The sequence below is a fragment of the Misgurnus anguillicaudatus genome, unplaced genomic scaffold (assembly GCF_027580225.2).
Source record: "Misgurnus anguillicaudatus unplaced genomic scaffold, ASM2758022v2 HiC_scaffold_28, whole genome shotgun sequence".
Classification (NCBI taxonomy): Eukaryota; Metazoa; Chordata; class Actinopteri; order Cypriniformes; family Cobitidae; genus Misgurnus; species Misgurnus anguillicaudatus.
The window spans coordinates 4,978,592-4,999,176 of record NW_027395278.1 but is presented as its reverse complement, the minus strand read 5'-3'; the positions used below and the strand labels follow the sequence as shown (position 1 = coordinate 4,999,176).

Below are 20,585 nucleotides of genomic sequence, written 5' to 3'. Positions count from 1 at the left end.
TACAAATAATTTAATACCTATTAATACAATATAGTTTTAGTAGTTTAGATTTCCAAAAAAAAAAAATGTATCAGTCTTTCTAAAATTGTAGTGCGTTTTAGCTGTACGAGCCAACCAACAGTGACCTTCGACGTTGGCTTACCTCCGTCTGTTTGTTTGCAGTCAGTGACAGCTCAGTTCTAGCTTGCCATTAAAAGCGCATTACGTTTGGTTATTATTAATAACTTCATAAGATGATTTTAATGAGCAGATGACAGAGCAAAGATAATCATGTGAAGTCGTTGTCATGGCAATTGAATATCATCTTGCAAACCTTTTTCCCGTTCGTATAATAATATAACAAATCTAGCCAAACACACAGCGCATTACACGCCCTGAACCTGGGCCCTAAACTGTTCGAATAAAAAGTATGGTTGACTAAAGAATTGTCACTTTTTGTTATTTAATAAAACCAAAACATTGCCCTATCTACAGCGTCAGCGTCTTCTCAGGCGGAACCTTAATTCAAGCTGTCCTGTTTCTGCACGAAGCTCTTTGCGTGTGACTCAATTCCGTTTCCAGTAATTTCTACGGGCAACAAAATCAGCGGCAGCAGTCGAGAGGTTTCCAGAAACGAGCTGGTCGTGCCGGTGTCACGTACATAACGCTTCCTGGTTTATTCAATTCCAGCTGAATATCTGAATTAACTCCAATTTATTATGGCAAAATGGGGAGAAGGAGACCCTCGTTGGATCGTGGAGGAGAGAGCGGATGCTACAAATGTCAACAACTGGCACTGGTAAGACTCTGCCGGTGTCATGCTCCCTCACACACACAGTTACCCAAGCCATCTTGATGCTAACATGCTAAAGCACACTGGCCACTGAGCAGGGCTGTCATCTGTAAATCGATTGCCTTATAAAAGAGATAACGTTATTTGAAGACATATGGAACAGTTGTTTGTTGTAGGTTAAGTCTTTTGTCTTGTGTTTGTTTAATCTGAAATGCTGCTGTATGTCTAGTGAACCGGTCTAGTTAGCATCGTCGTTAGTTGATCATGCCATGCTGCATGATTCATAAGATGACTTTCACCTCGATCTGCTGCTCCATGTATTTCTGTATGATTTCATCGCGTTTAAATTCATAAAAATCATAAAATGTTCTTTTATTGTCATTTGAGTTGTCATGTTTCTGCAAGATTCATTCACTTTTTTGTTGTTTCCTGCAATTGAGCAGTTAGAATGAAGGCTGTCAGCCAAGACGGGCATTTTATTTTCTTAAGGATAAAGCATGACTTTGTTCTCCTGTTTGACAGCAACTCCTTTTATATACAGGTTTAGATAAATGTCATCTTCAATAAAAATAAAAAAAAACTTAAAGAAACTAATGGGAATCTTCTAACAACAAAAAAAATGGGTACACAAAGCTGAGCTAGAGGAACAGACTACTATTTACAAATTTAAAAATCTCACTATTACAATCTCTTTCAGTTTCTTTAGAGATGACATACAGGATTAATTTTAGCTTAAAGTACATTTTTAATTTTGACTGATGTTCCTTATATTGGTAGGACGGAGAGGGACGCCACAAACTGGTCATCAGAGAAGCTCAAGGAACTGCTGATGGGGATTCAGGTGGAGGCTGAAGAAGGCAAGTGTGAGATCACGGAGGTCAGCAAGTTGGAGGGAGAGGCATCCATTAACAATCGGAAAGGAAAGCTTATCTTCTTCTATGAATGGAATTTGAAGGCCGCCTGGACAGGTGAGAAAACTGGAGTGGAAGTATTGCTAATAGTGACCTGTTCATTGCAAGGATTAAACAAACAGAAAAAGAAGATCTGTAATGATGTAAAGTTGTAGAAAACTATTATATAAAAAACAGTAGTAAAGTAATGCAGCAAAACTTAACAGCCTTGTCTATACAATGTTTGATTAAAGGAATAGTCTACCCTTTTGCCATATTAAACTGTTATTACCTCAACTTAGACGAATTAATACATATCTATATTTTTTCAATGCGTGCACTGTACAGTGCGTCGTGAATGTGTTAGCATTTAGCCTAGACCCATTCACTCCTATGGTACCAAACAGGGAAGCCACCAAACACTTCAGTGTTTTCCCTATTTAAAGACTGTTACATGAGTAGTTACACGAGTAAGTATGGTGCCACAAAATAAAACTTTTTTTGGTACCATAGGAATGAATGGGGCTAGGCTAAATGCTAACACATTCACAACGCGCTGTACAGTACACGCATTGAAAAAAGATATGTATGTATTAATTTGTCTAGGTTGATGTAATAGCATAGTTTAATATGGCAAAAGGGTAGACTTTTCTTTAAGATACACAATAATTTTTATGAAAACAGCAAGCATTATGTCAACAGGCTTGAAATGAGCTTAGGTGATGTCATCACCGGACACATAATAGTCCAGCATAAGTTACTGAAAACTGTGCACTTCATCATTAGTTACGGACAAATCCAATATACATTAACCACTTTTTATTGCCTGTTGTGTTTTGTAGGATGATTTGAACTTGACTAAAAAGTAACGTGTCGGAGTCAATTTGCGTGATCTCTGATGCTAGAGACACACTAAAGCACGGGCAGTGGCGCATGACACAGAACGTGTGTTATTTTAAGTATTTGCACAGAGCTGTCACAATTACACTTTTCTGTGTAGCGCTGTGATAACAGCTGCTATAAGAATGAAGTGGATTTTACCGATATCGATAACTAACTAGGTTGGTCCGTACTTGGCGATTACCGATTAATCGACCGATAGTTTTTAAAATGGATACTGGGTAAAAAAACAAACATAACACTTAAAGTTAAACAGTGCTAAAAAAAATCCTAAAGTAATAAAACAATAGTACGAAACTATGAAAATGTCCAAAATAAATTAATGTATAATTAAAAATGTATTAATTATATTAATAAGTATTGAAGTAAACGCTTCGCACTGGTTACCTTTTAAATAACATAAATGCATTTTATATGTGTAGTCTTGTACTTTATTTGCTTCTGTTTTTAATACTTAATGATTATTTAACCAAAATTACAAAATAAGTATTGTTGAATATGTTAATGTAGCCGACAGTTGAATATAGTTCGCTTTCTTGCATTATTAACTTAAAATATGCAGCTTAGCCGACTAAATCAAAGATAAACCAGCTGAATATAAACTAATGCAAATGTGTGGTAATAATCATGACTATTGTGTTGGATTTATCTGTATGCATTTTTTTGTAACTGTTTGAGGTACTACTGTTATTAGCGTTCTGTCAGCCTTGACAACAAACGTACATTCCCGCTGTTGTTTCGCTGTTAATGCAGCATATCTAGTCAGCAAATGAATAACTTCATAATGATATGAAGCAATGGACACAATGCCGAACAACTCTGCATGGATTTTTGCCGATAGGCGATTTTTTTCCACCAATTAACTATTGGTGCCGAATCTGCCGATTAATCGGCACCAATCTACCTTTAATCTGAAAATCTACCTTTAATCTGAAAAGCAGAGCACTGCACCATTTACTTTTGGTTAAAGGCGGAGTCCACGATGTTTGAAAAACGCTTTGGAAAAGGAGACGGGCAGACTACCAAAACACACTTATAGCCAATCAGCGGTAAGGAGTGTGTCTACTAACCGACATCCTTGCCGGGTTGCGTATGTGTGGGGCGGGTCTATCAACAGAAGGTCCAGATTCTATTGGGGTAGGGGCATGTTTGTTCAGGTGATTTCAAATATTTAAAACATCGTGGACTCTGCCTTTAATATTTTTGGCCTTTTTTTTATTGAAACCCAATAATCCAGTTTTCGGTGGCCAAAATTTCGATGTATCCCTAATTGTTATGTCGCAGTTCATTTCCAGCTAATACTCGGTTTCATTTCCATTCACATATTTGTTGGGATTAAAGATAGTATTTTGATTTATTTATTTAATTTATTGTTTGTCTATAAATCCTGTGAATTAAAGGCACAGTATGTAAGATTGTGTACTAACATGTGTAACGTGTACTTATGTTATTCTCAAATGTTTTCAGAAATGTTTTTGCTTTTGCTGCCATAGAAACAAAAAAAATGTTTGATTTCATATGGCACTGCGCAGAGTGATTGGCATATGACATCAAACTATCGCAAGAATTGCTTTCAAATCCCTTTTGCGATAGTTTGATGTCAAATACCAATCAGTCTGCACAGTAGAAGTGGTTTGCATGCAGAATTAGTAAAATCTACCGCACATAGCTCTGTGTGTCGTCAACTTTGTAATGTAACACTCTTTATTTTATTACTTTATTTCATGATCTCGAAGTCCTGTCAGATTGATTTCTATCAACATTGAAGGTGAAGACTACTCATTCTTCGATGCTTTTTAATAACCTTGTCAAGCTGCGGCCGCTGTTGTTGTTTAGTGACCTTTAGTGGTGAAACGTACATATTATGTCTTTAAACGCTCTTTGAAACGGTTTCCTGAACAGGTCTTAAATTAGTTCCAGATTAAAATGCATGTTTGAGCTGCCTTCATTTAAAAACAACTTGTGGCATATCTTAACATATATCAGTGCCATTGTTTTACACCAGTAAAGTTTTTTGTAAAGTTTGTTTGTAAAAACTACTTAAAGGAATATTCCATTTTCTTAAAAGAAAAATCCAGATAATTCACTCACTACCATGTCATCCAAAATGTTGATGTCTTTTTGTTCAGTCGAGAAGAAATTATGATTTTTGAGGAAAACATTGCAGGATTTTTCTCATTTTAATGGACTTTAATAGACACCAACAATTAACACTTAACTCAACACGTAACAGTTTTTTTCAAAGGACTATAAACAATCCCAAACGAGGCATAAGGGTCTTATCTAGCGAAACGATTGCCATTTTTGACAAGAAAAAAAAAATGCTCTTTTAAACCACAACTTTTCGTCTAGGTCCGGTCCAGCGTGACCTAACGTAAATGCGTAGTGACGTAGGGAGGTCACGTGTTACATATATAAAACGCACATTTGCGGACCATTGTAAACAATAAACTGACACAAAGACATTAATTAGTATCAGTTGACATACAACAATGTCGGAACGGTCCTCTTTCAACACACTTGTAAACACTGGGGCGTAGTTTCGCGTTCGTCTTCTGTGACCTCTTGACGTCATGACGTATTGCGTGAGGTCATGCTGACGCTTTCAGGACCGGAGGAATATGAGAAGTTGTGCTTTAAAAGTGTATATTTGTTATTTTTCTTGTCAAAAATGACAATGGTTTTGCTAGATAAGACCCTTATGCCTCGTTTGGGATTGTTTATAGTCCTTTGAAACTCTGTTGAAAAAACTGTTACATGTTAAGTGTTAATTGTTGGTGTCTATTAGAGTCCATTAAAATGAGAGAAAAATCCTGCAATGTTTTCCTCAAAAAACATAATTTCTTCTCGACTGAACAAAGAAAAACATCAACAATTTGGATGAGATGGTGGTGAGTAAATTATCTGGATTTTTCTTTTAAGAAAATGGAATATTCCTTTAAATGTCCTAATGTAACTAAGGCCTAGTCCTGGATAAATCTGAACCCTGATTAATCTGAATCCTGGAAACCGCCCCTTTGTGTATTATACCATGACTTATTTATGTTTTGGGGGTTCCCATCTCTACAGGGACATCGAAATCAGGCATCAAATACAAGGGAAACATTGAAGTTCCGAACCTTTCAGATGAAAATGACATGGATGATCTTGATGTAAGTTATTGTTATACATTGGCATGACCAGCCTCAAAGTTTTATACATTTAAAGAAGACTAATTGTCCCCAAAGCTACAATTAGTCCTTAATTGTATATTTAAATGTACATGGTGAAAATCAAGCAGTTGTCTTATTATACTTATTTATTTTATATAGAGCAGGATGTTAAATTTGCATTCTTGTTATTTGATAGGATTAACGAATCATGCCAAGTATGTTCTATTATGTAAGTGAGAGTATTTTTCTATGTCACACACAGATCAGCGTGAGTCTTTGTAAAGATGAACCTGACACAGCGTTGCTTTCTCTGATGAGGAAAGATGGAGCAGATAAAATTCGTACAGCTCTCTCCAACTACGTGGACTCCCTCAAATCAGGTCAGTCACACTAAAGCGACAGCAGGCATCACATTGCGAGAAGTTTTAACAGTCTTTATTTCATTGTCTGTAGGGGATGTGGATTGCTATAATTTGTTTTGATCCGTTTCAGAGTTCACACAAGGGATGATTCTGCCAACAGCCAATGGTATGACAAAACAGCAGACAGCCCAGGCACCAACCAAGTCAAATAAAACTCAGGTAAGCGTTAATAGTTACTAAATGTAATTCAATGGGCAAATTATCATTCTGTCACCTTACTGAAGGGAACCACTTGGCATCTATATGTCTCTACGAAACACTGATCCCTGTCTGGTTGTCATGACCTAAACCAGCCTAAGGGGCGTTTCACATGGGACACAGTAGTCATGAGTGTCTAGTTCATTTCTAATAGGAGACATGCGAAAAGTGGCAAAACACGTTGGAGATGAAGCCGAGACAGTCAGAACTCAATAATGCACACAAAATCCTGCCCCTTCTGCAGGCATGGCCTTCACAGCAGTCGTTGAATATAAAATATATGCACAAAATGCAAAATTACATACAAAAAGCTTATAAACACCTTGAAATGTGGATGATAAAGATAAGATTATTAATATTTATGTATTCATAAGGGGGTTCTTTTGGTAAAGTTATTGGTCGTTTTTAATTTAACATTTCATAACCGCCAGTGATGCGTGGGTTGATCCAAATGATTCTAAAGGTTATGAGTCACCCAAAAATATTTTTAATGATATTCGGGTTGTGGTCGTTTGGGTCGTTTAAAATAAAGATACCAATTAACAATTTTAACCAATTACTACTCTTAAAAAATGCGGGCCAGGAAGTATACACTATACATACATACATACATACATACATACTATACATACTATACATATATATATACATATATTTTTGGCGGTGTTGAAAATGTCGGTCGTGTGCTGGTTGTTTATACATTGACCTGCGCATTACTGATAACCGCGTTAAATGGTTTGAGAAGTGGGCTATATTGCGACAACTTTAGCAAAAATATATGCATTGAAGTGTTAAGTGTTTACCTTACTCTTTATGTTGATTATTTGCCTTTTATATTTAAATATAATGACTTGCCTATTTAAATACTGTTGTATTTAATAGCTTGATAAATGCAGAGTCTTAATTTAAGTGCTAAAAAAATTCAATATGCGGATGATATTCATCATTTTGCCCTTACCTTTCTGTATCCATCTCTAAACAGCAGCCCATTCTACCCACTATACAGCGTGTCACAGTCATCAAGATGCTGTTGCAGTGTTCCTTAGATGTTATGTTCATTATGTAAATATTATGTTTTTATATTGAAAAGTTTTATTTAATGTTAGATTTTGCATGAGGGTGAGTTAGTTACATTTACATTGCTATTCATGTAAATTAACATTTTACCCAGGAAAAAGTATGTACACCTTTTTTAAATAACAAAACATTTGTAAAACTTGTATTTTTTTATACACATTCATTGGGGTAATGAATAACACTAATAAAAGCTCCCATAATAAAAAAAAACATTTGAATCAGTTGCTTGCATTTAACAAGGAGCAATGACACAAAAATTAAAGGTGCATTGTGTAACTTTTAAAAGGAACTTTTGACAGAAATGCAATATTATATACACAACTATTTATCAGTGGTGTATAAAGCCCTTACATAATGAACTGTATTGCTCTTATTATTTTAGAATGAGACGTTTTTATCTACATACACTGCGGGTCTCCTTACATGGATGACGTCGTCACATTTCTACAGTAGCTCTAAACAGACAAACTGTTTTACAGAGTGTGCTTCGACCCTATGTTTTATCAAACGACAACATGTTTGTCCCTTGGCAGCTACTGTAGTGTCTCATTGCATTTCGAAATTGAGGGTTGCAGTTTGCAATCTCACTTCTAGATGCCGCTAAAACGCATTAAACTTTTAAAGGGTTAGTTATCAAAATGAAAAATACCCCATAATTTACGTGCCCTCAAATGTATCATTATACACTTTATACGCTTGATGCAGGGAAATTAAATGCTATATAGTAAAAAAATGGGAACCAACAAAGAATGCATGAACATTAAAATAAGTATCTTCATATTTGTGTGTAATTGTCTGTTTTAGATCGGCTCATCTACCGCTGCTTCTCCAGCTCCCCACACTGGAGTGAAGATCCCCACCTGCAAGTTTTCACTGAAGGACACTTTCCTCGCCTCACCAGAAGAGCTTTACAGGGTCTTTCTCAACCAAGAAGTGAGTTTTTCTTTTTTTAGTTAAACACACCAAGCTGCAGTCCTTATAGTTGGCAGGCCATTAGCGCAAGAGCATCTTCTAACTGCAGGTTACCTGTGTCTGTATTGTTTAAAATGCACAGCTCTTGTTTATATATAGCTTTTTCTTATACAAATTGTTTCAACTTAGTGGTCCAGCATAATTGGTGGTCCACTTTTTCCATGTTGAAGTGGGTCCCCATGTGCAGTGCTTGTTTGAACCTAGAAAATGTGAAAAAGATCAACCCAGTAACTTAGTTTTGGTAAACCATTCTCTGCAAGCATGTGGAAAAATAGCTGTTTGAAATTTGGCTCCCCTTGTGATGTTAGATGGGGATAACTCCGCCCCTTAATCTGCACTATCCAACCACAGCACTGCCATTTAGTGCCGAGATCAGCTCATTTGCATTTAAAAGGACACACCCCAAAACGCCACATTTTTGCTCAAACCCACAAAGTGGGAATTTAAAATGAGATAATAAATTATCTATATGGTATTTTGAGCTAGAACTTCACATATGTACTCAGGGGGCAACAAAGATTTATTTGACGTCTTAAAAAATCTTTTAAAAATTTCCCCTTTAAAGCATTAGTTCACTCCAAAATGAAAGTTTTGTCATGAATTGCTCACTCTCATGTCGCTCCACACCCATACGATCTTCTGTTATCTTCAGAACACAAATTAAAATATTTTTGATAAAATCTGAGCCCCCATAGACTGTTTTCTGGGCCTTGAAAGTTGTGAGTAGGGCTGCATAACAACTAATCGAAACTAGTTTGCAGAATAAAAGTTTGTGTGTGTGTATTGTGTATAATAATTATGTATATATAAATACACATGCATGTATATATTTAAGAAATATTTACACGTGTATATACATTTTTATATTTATATATAATTTATATTATACATAAATATGAATACTTAATATATACAAATATTTTTTTCTTAGAATTGTACATGCATTTGTGTGTATTTATATATATACATAATTATTATACACAACACACACACACATATATATGATGTAAACAAAAACTTTTATTCTGCAAACAATTGCGATTAGTTGTTATGCAGCACTAGTTGCTTTCCTGTCTATGGTGGAACAGAAAGCTCTTGTATTTCATCAAAAATGTCTTCATTTGTGTTCCAAAGATGAACAAACGTCTTACAAGTGTGAAATGACATGATGGTAAATCATGACAAAATTTTCTTGGGTGAACTACCCCTTTTGAAGCGTACATTTGTGCAACAGCAGTTTTTACTCATGTGCAAAATGCACTTTTGCCATAATTTGTTAATAAAAATGTGCAAAGATGTTGGGGGAACATGTTAATTGTTGTGGTTCGGTGAAGATTCAATTTCACCTTGTTTGGAATGCAAATGACTTTTTGGTTAAACCTCTGCTTTGGGTTTAGTTTATAAATGAACTGATAAATTGGTATGGCTATAATGCTAAACTAAATAAATGCATTATCACAGTAATAAAAGAGAAACAACTCTACTAACTGTCGATTTGGGATTTACTGAAAAATGCATTAGGGTTTTATGATATGAAGAAGACTAAAGTGAAATGTGTGTTACAGATGGTACAGGCTTTCACACGCACCGGTGCTATGGTTGACCCTGAGAGAGGTGGGAAATTTCGCCTATTGGACGGAAATGTGAACGGAGAGTTCCAGGAGCTGGTGAGACTTACTATTGTTATACCTGATGCTATGCTATAGTTGCTTGGGTTTAATAATGTAATAATCCTATTTTTATACTGCTTTCATATTCTAAAAACAATTTGGTCTTTGTTGTACAGGTGCCTGAGGAGAAGATAGTCATGAAATGGAGGTTCAACTCATGGCCTTGCGGTAAAAAACAGTCCAGCTTTATTCTTTCTAAACACAGATTCATTTTTTCTTGATATTTGGGACTTTCTGTTCCAGTTATCATTTTGTAAATGAAGGACAACAGATCAGTTTGTTCATACAGTGTAGACCGTTAAATGTACACTGGTTGTACAGTAATGAAGTAAGTGTTTACATGATGCCAAGAGATTATTAAAATTAATTAAAAGACATATTTAGATTTCATTTCGTGCACCTCGGACTATAAGTCGCTCCGGAGTATAAGTCGCATCAGTCAAAAATGCGTTTTGAAGAGGAAAAAAATAAAATAGGCTAAATTAACACGACAAGCCAAATCAAGTTCAAAAGGTCCCGAAGTCATTCCGCATCACTGAATCCATTGAATTACATAAATACAGGAGCAGCATAGGGCGGACTCTCACGGCTGTAGACAATAATGGTTTCTCTTGGTTCAAATGAAATAATTTTGATGTACAAGTTGCACCTGACTATAAGTTTCAGTATCCGCCAAACTATGAAAAAAGTGTGACTTATAGTCCGGAAAATACGGTAATATTTAACTGTACCTTTTAAAATAATCTGCAGCATCCGGGTTACCGTTTGTTATTAGTTTCAGGCGCTTGTTATCTTGGAATAACATATCTTGGAATGTCGCGACTGGCCAATCAGAATCAAACATTTTAGAGTGCCGTGTAATAATGAGTGAATTCGGAAAAAGCAATAGAAGCATGTTATGTATAACAGTTTGTACATTAACTCTTTCCCCGCCATTGACGAATTATCTCGTTAATAAGGAGAAAACACTTTCCTGCCAATGACAAGTTTTTACGGCAGTCCATATTTCCACTATTATCATCTAGGTGGCGCTCTTACCTAACCTATATAACACTAAACCAGTGTTTTCCAATCCTGGTCCCCGAGGCCCCTTCCCAGAATGTTTTAGATGTCTCCTTAGGGAGACATGTTTACCATTTTGGAAGGAGGTTGATTAGTTAAATCAGGTGTTTTAAATACGGAGACATCTAAAACTTTCTGGGAGGGGGGCCTCGAGGACCAGGATTTGGAAGCACTGCACTAGGGCATCCATGGATTCAAAAACAGTAAAAACTCATAAATCTGATTTCTAACAAAAGTCCTTTACATAAATGCAATTATCTTATATTTTTGTTTAAAATTTGGTATTTCTGAAGAATCCTACCCATATTTGAGAGGTGATAAAAAGAGAACAAATGAAGATGGGATGAAACTTTTTTTGCTTGTTTAAAAGCAGAGCATCTGTTCTTTCATTTGATATGTTGTATGTTTATATATTAAAAATGCAAAACATTCTGGAAGGGAGTTGCCTGCTGGCGCTGGCAACTTTATGTAAAAATGCTGGCGGGGAAAAAGTTAAATGCCGTTTCAAAAATGTATTTTATTGCATTTTACCTTGTCTGAACAACTGACGAATACTTAAAGAATAATTTATTAGCATTTTACACATACAGTTTAGTCTGAACCTCTGGACATTACTTACTTGCCATCTGTCCTTCTCTCATTTCAGAGCACTACGCGACAGTGACATTGACATTTACAGACAAGGGTAATGAGACAGAGTTAAAAATTGATTGTCGAGCGGTGCCCGAGAGCGAAGAGGAACGAACACGAGACGGTTGGCGGAGGTACTACTGCCATGCTATTAAACAGACTTTTGGCTATGGCGCACGACTCTGCTGAGTCCAGGATGTAGCTGCCTCTGTTTTGGCTCTACCTTTTTTGGATTTTGTTTGTTTTATTGTTTTTATGTTGCTTTATTTTGGTCCACCTACATGTGAGAGGATCTGAATGTGATTTACTGAAACAGAAAAACATCACTTTGCTCCATTATCAATATGTTCCTTTCTGAATGTGATGTTTACGGTAAATAAAGGAAAGACATTGAGAAACCAGAACTGAAAGAGATGAAAACAGAAGGGAGAAACTTGAATCATATGAAATATTTGTGTATGTGTGTAATATATTTTTTATTTTAGCATGGTAAAACTCAGATGGTCCCCTTCCTGTTCTGTTCAAGGCTGAATGGTGCCGTGTATGCACTGGGTGGGTTTTGATAAGTTAAAAAATATTTGATCTTCATGAAGACGGTTTGGAGACGGAATATTAAATAGAAAATTCAGACCGCTTGGGTTTCTTTCAAATTGTTTGAAAGAAGGAAATTGACTTTGTGGTTTTTGTCAATGTATGTTTTTTTTTGTCATAACATCACAATAGTATTATGAATATATATGTAATTTTTACTCATAGCAATTTTTATTCATCAAAAATAATGCAAAGCCTGTTTCTTTTGTGTCAAACAGATTATATTAAAACCATGTAAAATGCAAAACTGGGCATTTATAGATTCTGCTTTTCTAATTATTGCTGTTTCTGTAAGTACTGTATTTTAAACTTCATAAGGGTTTAAGGGTAAAACATTTTAAATGGAACCACACAAAACCCCACCATAGTCATACAGTAACAGAAAATCATGCCCCAGGTTATGAGCCACCAAAAGGTTTATAGCCTTTGGATTGTATTTATTTTCACGTGTATCTTCAGCATCACACTTTATGACCAGACTGAGAGCATCACTTGAAAAAATAAAAGTATCTTTGAATCATCACCCTCATATTTTATTCGGCCATGATTATGCATTACCCTGTGACAGATTCATGGTTATGATACGCTTTAATAGCATTTTGTCACAATTTGTGGAGTTATGTTAGAAGTAGAAATACATAGCTATACAAAATTGTGTAATATCAACATCATAAAACAATATCTTATAGAACATTTACTATAAAATACAATACCATTATTGCTTGCTGCTGAATCTCTTAAACCATTAGAACAATCACTGACCTGTATTTACAGCTGATAGAAAGACAATACATATCTATTACTATGTTATTATTATTATTTACAACTCACATCTTAGAAAATCATGTTAAACACTAGAAACACTGTAGCTCAAACTACAGTTTTAATTATGAATCCAACTGAAAGAAAAGTACTGGAACTGCTTACGACCAAAATATCTCGATTATATAATAAACAAATGATTTTCTTCCTTAACACAATTAAAAACTTAATTTTATCACAGTTGTGAAAACAAACAACTACATCATTAATTTCATGGTCAATCTAACACCACAACAAATCAAATTAAAAATTCAATATTTTCAGATGCTAAGAATTATACCCCCCCAAAACAAAACCATGTTGGGTCTTCATAAGTAATACTGCAGTTCTCTGTGTAAAGGATTGTTGGATCTAGTAAAACTACAAGAATAAAAAATTAAAATTTGCAAAAAAAATATGGATGACACACACATGTATTTCATCCTTACAAATAAACTTTAAGTAAATAAAACTACACAGTTCCATGTTGGCATGGTTTAATTCACATTGCCAGTTGTCCCTCCCTGACAAAGCTACCCCTGCTAGCCTATATTTCTAATAATACATTTATTTCTAATAATACATTTATATATATATATATATATATATATATATATATATAGAGAGAGAGAGAGAGAGAGAGAGAGAGAGAGAGAGAGAGAGAGAGAGAGAGAGAGAGAGAGAGAGAGACACACGCCAAAAGTCTGGACACACTCCAGACTAACTTTTTTCACTAGGAGCACAGTGGCCCCAACTGAAAATTTTAGGGGCGCAACCAGAAAATTTAGGGGCACACACCATAAATCAACATGCTAACCAAATAATCACATTTCTACTAATTTCCACTGTATTACAAAAAAAAAACTTTGATGATAGATGCAGTACAATGTGCTGTTTCAAATTCAGTGTCACATCACAAAAAAACAGTAAAATTTACTGGTCGGACATGTGCGACTCTCAAATTTTGGTGGCAGTCTGGAGCCCTGCTTGACTTAAATGTTAACTTTGATCTTAAAAATCATTTAAGCTGAAGGTGTATGGTTAAATGCTTAAAATTACTTTTGTAGACAAAAATATACCTATGCCAAACAGATACATTTTTGTAATTAGAAAACTTACATTTTATTTAAAAATATTGTTTTTGAAATAGATGACTTACACTGAATATTGAAGAAAAAGAAGTCAATAAGAGCCCATATTAAATATGAACTCTTTCTATACTCTTTAAAATTCATCCTAAATTGAAAATTTAAGAAGCTTATTTAAAAAATGACACGCATACGGTTCAACAATTTCTAGGCAAAGGGTGACTGGACTTCAAAAATAAAATATAACAGAGTTTATTTTGGATGCTTTTAGTCACCAACATAATTTCCAAAGTTGCATTTGTGTTATGCCATAGTTTGGATGAGTTTATTATTATTATGTTATATGGAATAATGTATAAATAAAGAACTATTGAGCGTGTCCAAACTTTTGGCCTAAACTACACACACATATATATATATATATATATATATATATATATATATATATATATATATATATATATATATAGTTTTATATATAGAGACAGAGAAAAGTGAAAAGCGAAAAGCGCTTAACAGAAATAATATTATTGTGTGAAAATAAGTGTAATAATAACTCACATTTTCACTCTTCAGGGTGAATGAGTTTCCAGACAAATGAAAAGTTCAGATTCCTGGGGAAAAAAACAAAGCAAGCATTCATCATAAATACCAGGAAGCTTGTAAAAGATCAAAAGCTACAGGTAGTTTGTTACAAAATTATGAATAATCGGATTATTTTAGATGATCTTAGCCACTTACACTGGACGAATCGCTGTTGATCACCCGATCATTTGTGGATTTCTCGGGGAGCTTCTCCCTCTCAGGTGACCTGGCTTTGAATGGTACACTTTGCCACCGTTTTCTAAAAACAGGATCACATTAGCTGAATTTATTTTTATAAACACTATAATGTTCGTTTTAATAGAGCCACACTTTCATTCAGTGCCTGTTAAACTGAATGAATTGTACTTTACCTGTGTGACTGCCATTTGCCCTTAGTTTTGCTCTCTGATGTGGATGCAGCGGAGGCCTGATCTGCCAGATCTTTTAGGAAGTCAAATAGCTTCTCTGAATGAATACACTGTTTCCTACAAATGTAATGAATGACAAAAACATATGAATGAAGCATACATAGGCCAAGCTATGAAACGGTGGAGCCATTTTTTTTTTTTAAGATAGGATTCAGGCCTGTAAAGAAGCTCACATGTGATTGATGGACATCACTCTACTGTTCCTTGACTGGGTTATTTTACTGGTCATGGTGATAAGAGATTTGAGGAATATTTCTAAAGCTTTGGCTAAATGCACAGTTATGGAAAACAGTCTGAACAAACAGTTAATGGTAACACTTTACAATAAGGTTCTATTTATTAACATTAATGAATGCATTAGCAAACATAAATAAATCATGTGCAATATATCTTCTGACTTCCTCTTTCATTTACTAGTCTTTGTTAATGTTTGCTTGTACAATTTTTCATTGTTTATTTACGTCAGCTCATTGTGCATTAACTAATGTTCAAATATACGACCTTTGATTTGAAATATGTAAATGATAATCCTAAGATTAATAAATATGCCTGTAAAGTTTGAGTGTCAAGAAAGCATCCTCATGTCATATTTTATTCTTAAATAAAAGAAGAAAATTAATTTTAGTTTGTTTTCATGACAATAAGCAACAAAACACCCTTAAATTCTTAAGTAAATATAAATAGTTTTTTAAGGGTAAGCATGCTCTTAACAATTTAACAGGTTTGATTTCCTGCTGTCTTTAAACCAAGCCCTTCCAGCAGATCACTCAGCGTGTTTTAAAAGGATACATATGATAACCGGTACAGCTGTAGCGATTCGTCCAACCTCTGTATCCTTCTGCATGATTTTCTTGATGCGTCCCTGGCCAAGAGTTGAACAGGATGAGGATACGTTGAGCCGTTCAATGTCGGAGGCCTTGCAAAGCTTGTAAAACTTGAAAAACAGAAATACTCACGGGTGGAAAGCGAACATTATATTTTTTCTTCTGTCCGGGCATTTTGAAATTCTAAATAAGCGGCTTCGGCTTACATTTTGAGTCATTTTACGGCTCGAGGTGCAGATCGCCATTTGTTTACCTTTTACAGGAAGTACTGAACGAGAAATGAATGGAAGAAATTAACGGGAGGGGCGACGTTCACTGAGGTAACGCCCACTGTCACGTGCAGCGTGAGACTTGTAAACAGTCAAAATGACGAGTGAATGAATAAGTAACACGTAACTATTTAGTGAATGATTAATGAATAAAGACATAACTACTTTTATTTTTAATTAAAATGATCACAGAAATCATGCTACAGTGCCCACATGAACGATATAATTAACGAATGCATTAAATATAAAAGTCATTTTTAGCATTATTTCCTCTTTTGTTTGTTTAAAATATTGTTAAGATTTGTAATTTGTGCCATGTTAAATATTTTAAAAGCTTACATTTTCATTTTGTGCCCTCCTATTCTTTTCTTTTCTCTTTCAATTCTTGCGATCTTTTCATATGTTTTATATTTTTATTTAATTTTTTATAATATTTTTTCTATAAGTTATTGAGACATGTTTTTATAGACTATTTTTGTGTTATTGTAGTTTGTATTTGTTAATATTGCATTAATAATAAAAGTCTTCGGTCCCACAAAGAACTTACTGGTTTAAACTGTCCGTGCAACTTATGACCACGAGGTGGCAGAATAACCGACGACTTATGAATTTTAGTGGAAAGAACAAAACCATATTAAGTTTTTTCAACAAACAATCATGGTGTCTCACGTTTGATCCGAAATTAAGTTTGGTTTAAGGTTATAGGTTTGTGCTTTCAAAAATGCAATGTTTTTTGTCATGATTACTTTAATAATATTGTCTGTCTTATGCGTTTCCAGTTCAAGACATACGAGGGCAGTCAACTAACATTTTATGTTCATAATGTGATTTTCTCTCTGTTAAGGGACAGTTTCTTTCCAAACTATTAAAAAAACATTTGATTTGTTCCAAAATTGATGACATTAGTAACTTTTCCTTATTGTTCTTAAGGGTCAACCCTTAGAATACTTCCCTATGGGTCTGTTTATTTTTATCATTCACATGACAACAATAGTCATGCCCAATGACATCAAGCTCTCTTGCACCATATAATCATCTGATACTAAAATAACCTCTAACAGCTTTTGGGTACTTTTAGAAATATATACACCTTCCATTGACTTATTATTCACCATGTGTCACATCCTAAAAACATTACAGAACAAAGAATATGATTTTATTATTCACCCCTTTAGTATTTTAATATAGAGCTTTATAAAAAGTAAATTTATTGATGAGAACTACAACTTTATTCAGTCTGTAAAATAGTATTAATGTAGACTTACTGCTGATAAAACCATCTCCAATAGGTAAACAATATTTAATGTATTTGCCACTGCAAATCAGGCAAATATGTGCATTTTCACACTAAAATGTAATAAAAACAACCTTTGTCCTTTTAAAATAAATATTTTAATAAATAGATATTTTTATTTTCTCAAATTAATCCACGTATTAGCAATTTTGACAAACAATAAAATTATGTTTTAACAATGATAACAGATAATTGTACTTAATAAAAAAATTAACAATTAAGTTAATAAAAACTGAATGGCCAGTGGTTGTTTATGTTCATACTTTAAAATGACATTTTATATAAAAGTTAGACCTGTATATTTTTACTGACATAAGCAACTCAGTTTCTTTGTTATTTAAAGATGTAAAGAGTTATTGTCTTTCAGATATTGGCATAGTGATAGAGTTTTTGAGTGCACTGTGTTTATATTGTAATCTTCTATATTAAACGTGTAGTTCACTGTATTTTGCACAAAAGGATTTTACTTAAAAAGTAATATATTTTAGCAAAACAAACCAACTGTATTTAACATAGTGTTATAGAATGTTCAAGTTAAAAATACAAGTGCAGACGAGGGACTACTTTCGTCTACTTTGTGGTAGCGCACTGACGGAGACTACAGAAAAGAAGTAAACTCACAAGTCTGTCCGCGGTCATCTCGTCCTGTGTGCTTTAGCGGGGGCGGATGAATACTACGTGTGTAAGTGAGTAAAGAGAGAGAGAGAGAGAGAGAGAGAGAGAGAGAGCGAGAGAGCGAGAGAGAGCGATAATGACTGTTACTACTCCCAGTGTAAATCAGTTTCTCTGCGCACTGAGAGATCAGCGTTCGCTAGAGGACGTACGCAGGGAATTTAAACCCCCCGTACACAAACATACAAGAATCTTTATTTAATCACCATATTTTAATAATGTGTCAACACTGTAGCCAGCCGTAGGAGGAAGTTTGTCGGTTGTCTGTGGACATTTTTCGCACTTTTGCGAGAATATGGCGGTGGAGCTGGTGGGGAAGCGGTGCCTGTGCGCGAGCGGCGGAGAGTCGCTGGAACTCGCGGGAGTCTCGCGCTGGAGCTGGAGAGCCGGAGTCATTCGGGCGACCACCGACTCATCTGCGCTAACGGTAAAACTTACCTCACAACTCACGTTTTGAAAAACGTAACGTTACTGTCACAAATAGTGAGTTTTGCGCTTTACCCAGTTTATTTAAGTTATACTGAATTCATTTTTGTTGTTTTAAGAAAAAAGTTTTGTTCAGAAGTACTGATATAGGCGAAAGTTGAATGGCTGGAAGCTGGCGCGTTTGGTTCTGTTAACTTGTTTAGTCAACAAACATTCAGGCGGTTTTTACTATGAGTCGAAAGCTGGGCGTGTTACTATGTTAAAAAAACAACTGTTTGTGTGAATGTGTGTGTTTGTGTGTGTGGTCATAGCCAGCTCAGCGGGAATAATCACCTGTTTTGAGACAGTTTACTGCACTGCCGCTGTAGCGCCTAATGACTCTCACTTCACAAACAGTCTCAATAATCTCATCATGACAAGGGCTTTATTTATCTGGCATTTCGTGGTCATTATGTTGGTTTAATTAAATAAGTTAGTTATTGTAAATGAATAAACAACACTATAAATAGTAGAAAACTGGCTCTTTATGTTTTACATATGATATAACTTACATATAAATTTTAATTAATTTGTATGCATTAGTGAATTTGTATGTAGTGAGATAGATTGTAAGCAACTGTAATAGCATGTGTAACGTGAATACTGTAATCTGTCACCACCAGTGTTTGCTAACATGCACTACATTCAGGTTCCCACGGTTATGGAAAGTAAGATATTAGCCAGATTTACAAGTAGGATTTTCAGGTGTAGAAAAGTCACGGGACTGACTAAATCCCTACAAATCATGTAAGGTTTATATAGTGAATTTACAGCTGTCTGGTTACATTAAGCTTTATAATGTTTTATTGGTTAGACATTGCTCGTTGTGAAATCTAGTTTTTTTTAATGATCCATAAGTAATCAGTAACCAATGGAAACGATTTGGAAGTTCATTGATCAAAAGTAGACCATTGGCATATAGCCTTCTACATTACATAAATGTACTAAATGTGTGTAAATGCCAGTAAATCTGTTACAGTTTATTTGGATTGAACCCTAGACCTGGGTTTTGGAAATTGACGTATTTGCACGTCATGCAAATATATGACGTGCATCTGTAAAGGTAATCGTGGGGGTTACAGGCATGCTTTCCACCTACACCAGCTCTCAGCTAGGGATCAGATCTTCTGAGCATTTTACTTAACATGTGATTCAGTGAAGTCAAATGGGGTATGTTTCTTTAGATGGAAAAGATATTTATTTCCTTGTTTTTTGAAATGTAGTATGTGCATTATCTGTTCATGATGAGTGCTCATCATGCACAAGATGGTCTGATTGTTTGTTTGCGTTTGTCTGGTTGTCTGCATGCTTTATTTATTTTGTCTGATTGAATAATTTGGTAATGATGTCATCTCTCCTCTGCATGTGTGTATTTGCCTAATATGGGACGTTTGTGGTTTTGTGGATGTGAATCTCTTCGCTGTGGGCATCAACAGGATTTTCGTTCTGCATGGGTTTGTAATTCATCCCCCTGTATGTTTAAGTCTTTTGGATTGTGTGTCTTTAATTAAGTTATTCCTCATATTTTAGTATGAAGAAGAATCTCATATTTTTAAGGCGAGTACAGGTGACACTCGGTTCTGCTTGTTCATATAAACAGCTGCCTGTTTCCTTTCCTGATTTATGTGTTTGTGTTTCAAGAGATTGTAAGTACATGAGTGTTTGTGTGCATTTGTCTTCAGGGATTCTTGTCTTTACATCATTGGCTAGACAATGTCCCTGTGGCAACAGAGGCTTAGCCGTGTGACTGACAGCTTTCCATGGGTTACAACCTAAAGCTGTGTTACACACGCACACACATACACACACAGTATTGCAAAATT

At 35.0% G+C, this 20,585-nt stretch overlaps 3 protein-coding genes across 8 annotated transcripts in view; 2 read left to right on the top strand and 1 right to left on the bottom strand.

Moving 5' to 3' along the window:
• Positions 1-523: 523 nt before the first annotated feature.
• On the top strand, positions 524-12,859 carry LOC129417284 (activator of 90 kDa heat shock protein ATPase homolog 1). The gene is made up of 9 exons (XM_055171844.2): positions 524-778; positions 1,550-1,740; positions 5,632-5,714; positions 5,977-6,094; positions 6,207-6,295; positions 8,216-8,344; positions 9,949-10,050; positions 10,170-10,221; positions 11,762-12,859. Exons 1-9 carry the CDS (start codon positions 699-701, stop codon positions 11,932-11,934), a joined length of 1,017 nt encoding a protein of 338 aa, XP_055027819.1. The 5' UTR covers positions 524-698; the 3' UTR covers positions 11,935-12,859.
• LOC141362591 (dr1-associated corepressor-like) lies at positions 1,674-18,309 on the bottom strand. Of its 6 annotated transcripts, none has more exons than XM_073864876.1 (7): positions 16,269-16,373; positions 16,028-16,172; positions 15,412-15,505; positions 15,182-15,295; positions 14,967-15,069; positions 14,787-14,839; positions 1,674-1,777 (listed from the first exon to the last, which is right to left on the bottom strand). In XM_073864876.1, the coding sequence occupies exons 1-6, from the start codon at positions 16,305-16,307 to the stop codon at positions 14,798-14,800; spliced, it is 537 nt and encodes a 178-aa protein (XP_073720977.1). In that variant the 5' UTR covers positions 16,308-16,373; the 3' UTR covers positions 1,674-1,777; positions 14,787-14,797. The 6 variants fall into 6 exon arrangements, with proteins under 6 accessions (XP_073720977.1, XP_073720978.1, XP_073720979.1 ...); XM_073864877.1 differs by lacking the exon at positions 1,674-1,777 and adding an exon at positions 12,848-13,110; XM_073864878.1 differs by lacking the exons at positions 1,674-1,777; positions 16,269-16,373 and adding exons at positions 13,117-13,518; positions 18,247-18,309.
• Positions 18,310-18,377: 68 nt separating this feature from the next.
• LOC141362590 (probable JmjC domain-containing histone demethylation protein 2C) overlaps positions 18,378-20,585 on the top strand; it is a 59,676-nt gene continuing 57,468 nt past the window's right edge. The window contains exon 1 of the mRNA XM_073864874.1: positions 18,378-18,724. Coding sequence (XP_073720975.1) covers positions 18,593-18,724 — 132 coding nt within the window. The 5' untranslated portion in view covers positions 18,378-18,592. The remainder of the gene's footprint in view (positions 18,725-20,585) is intronic.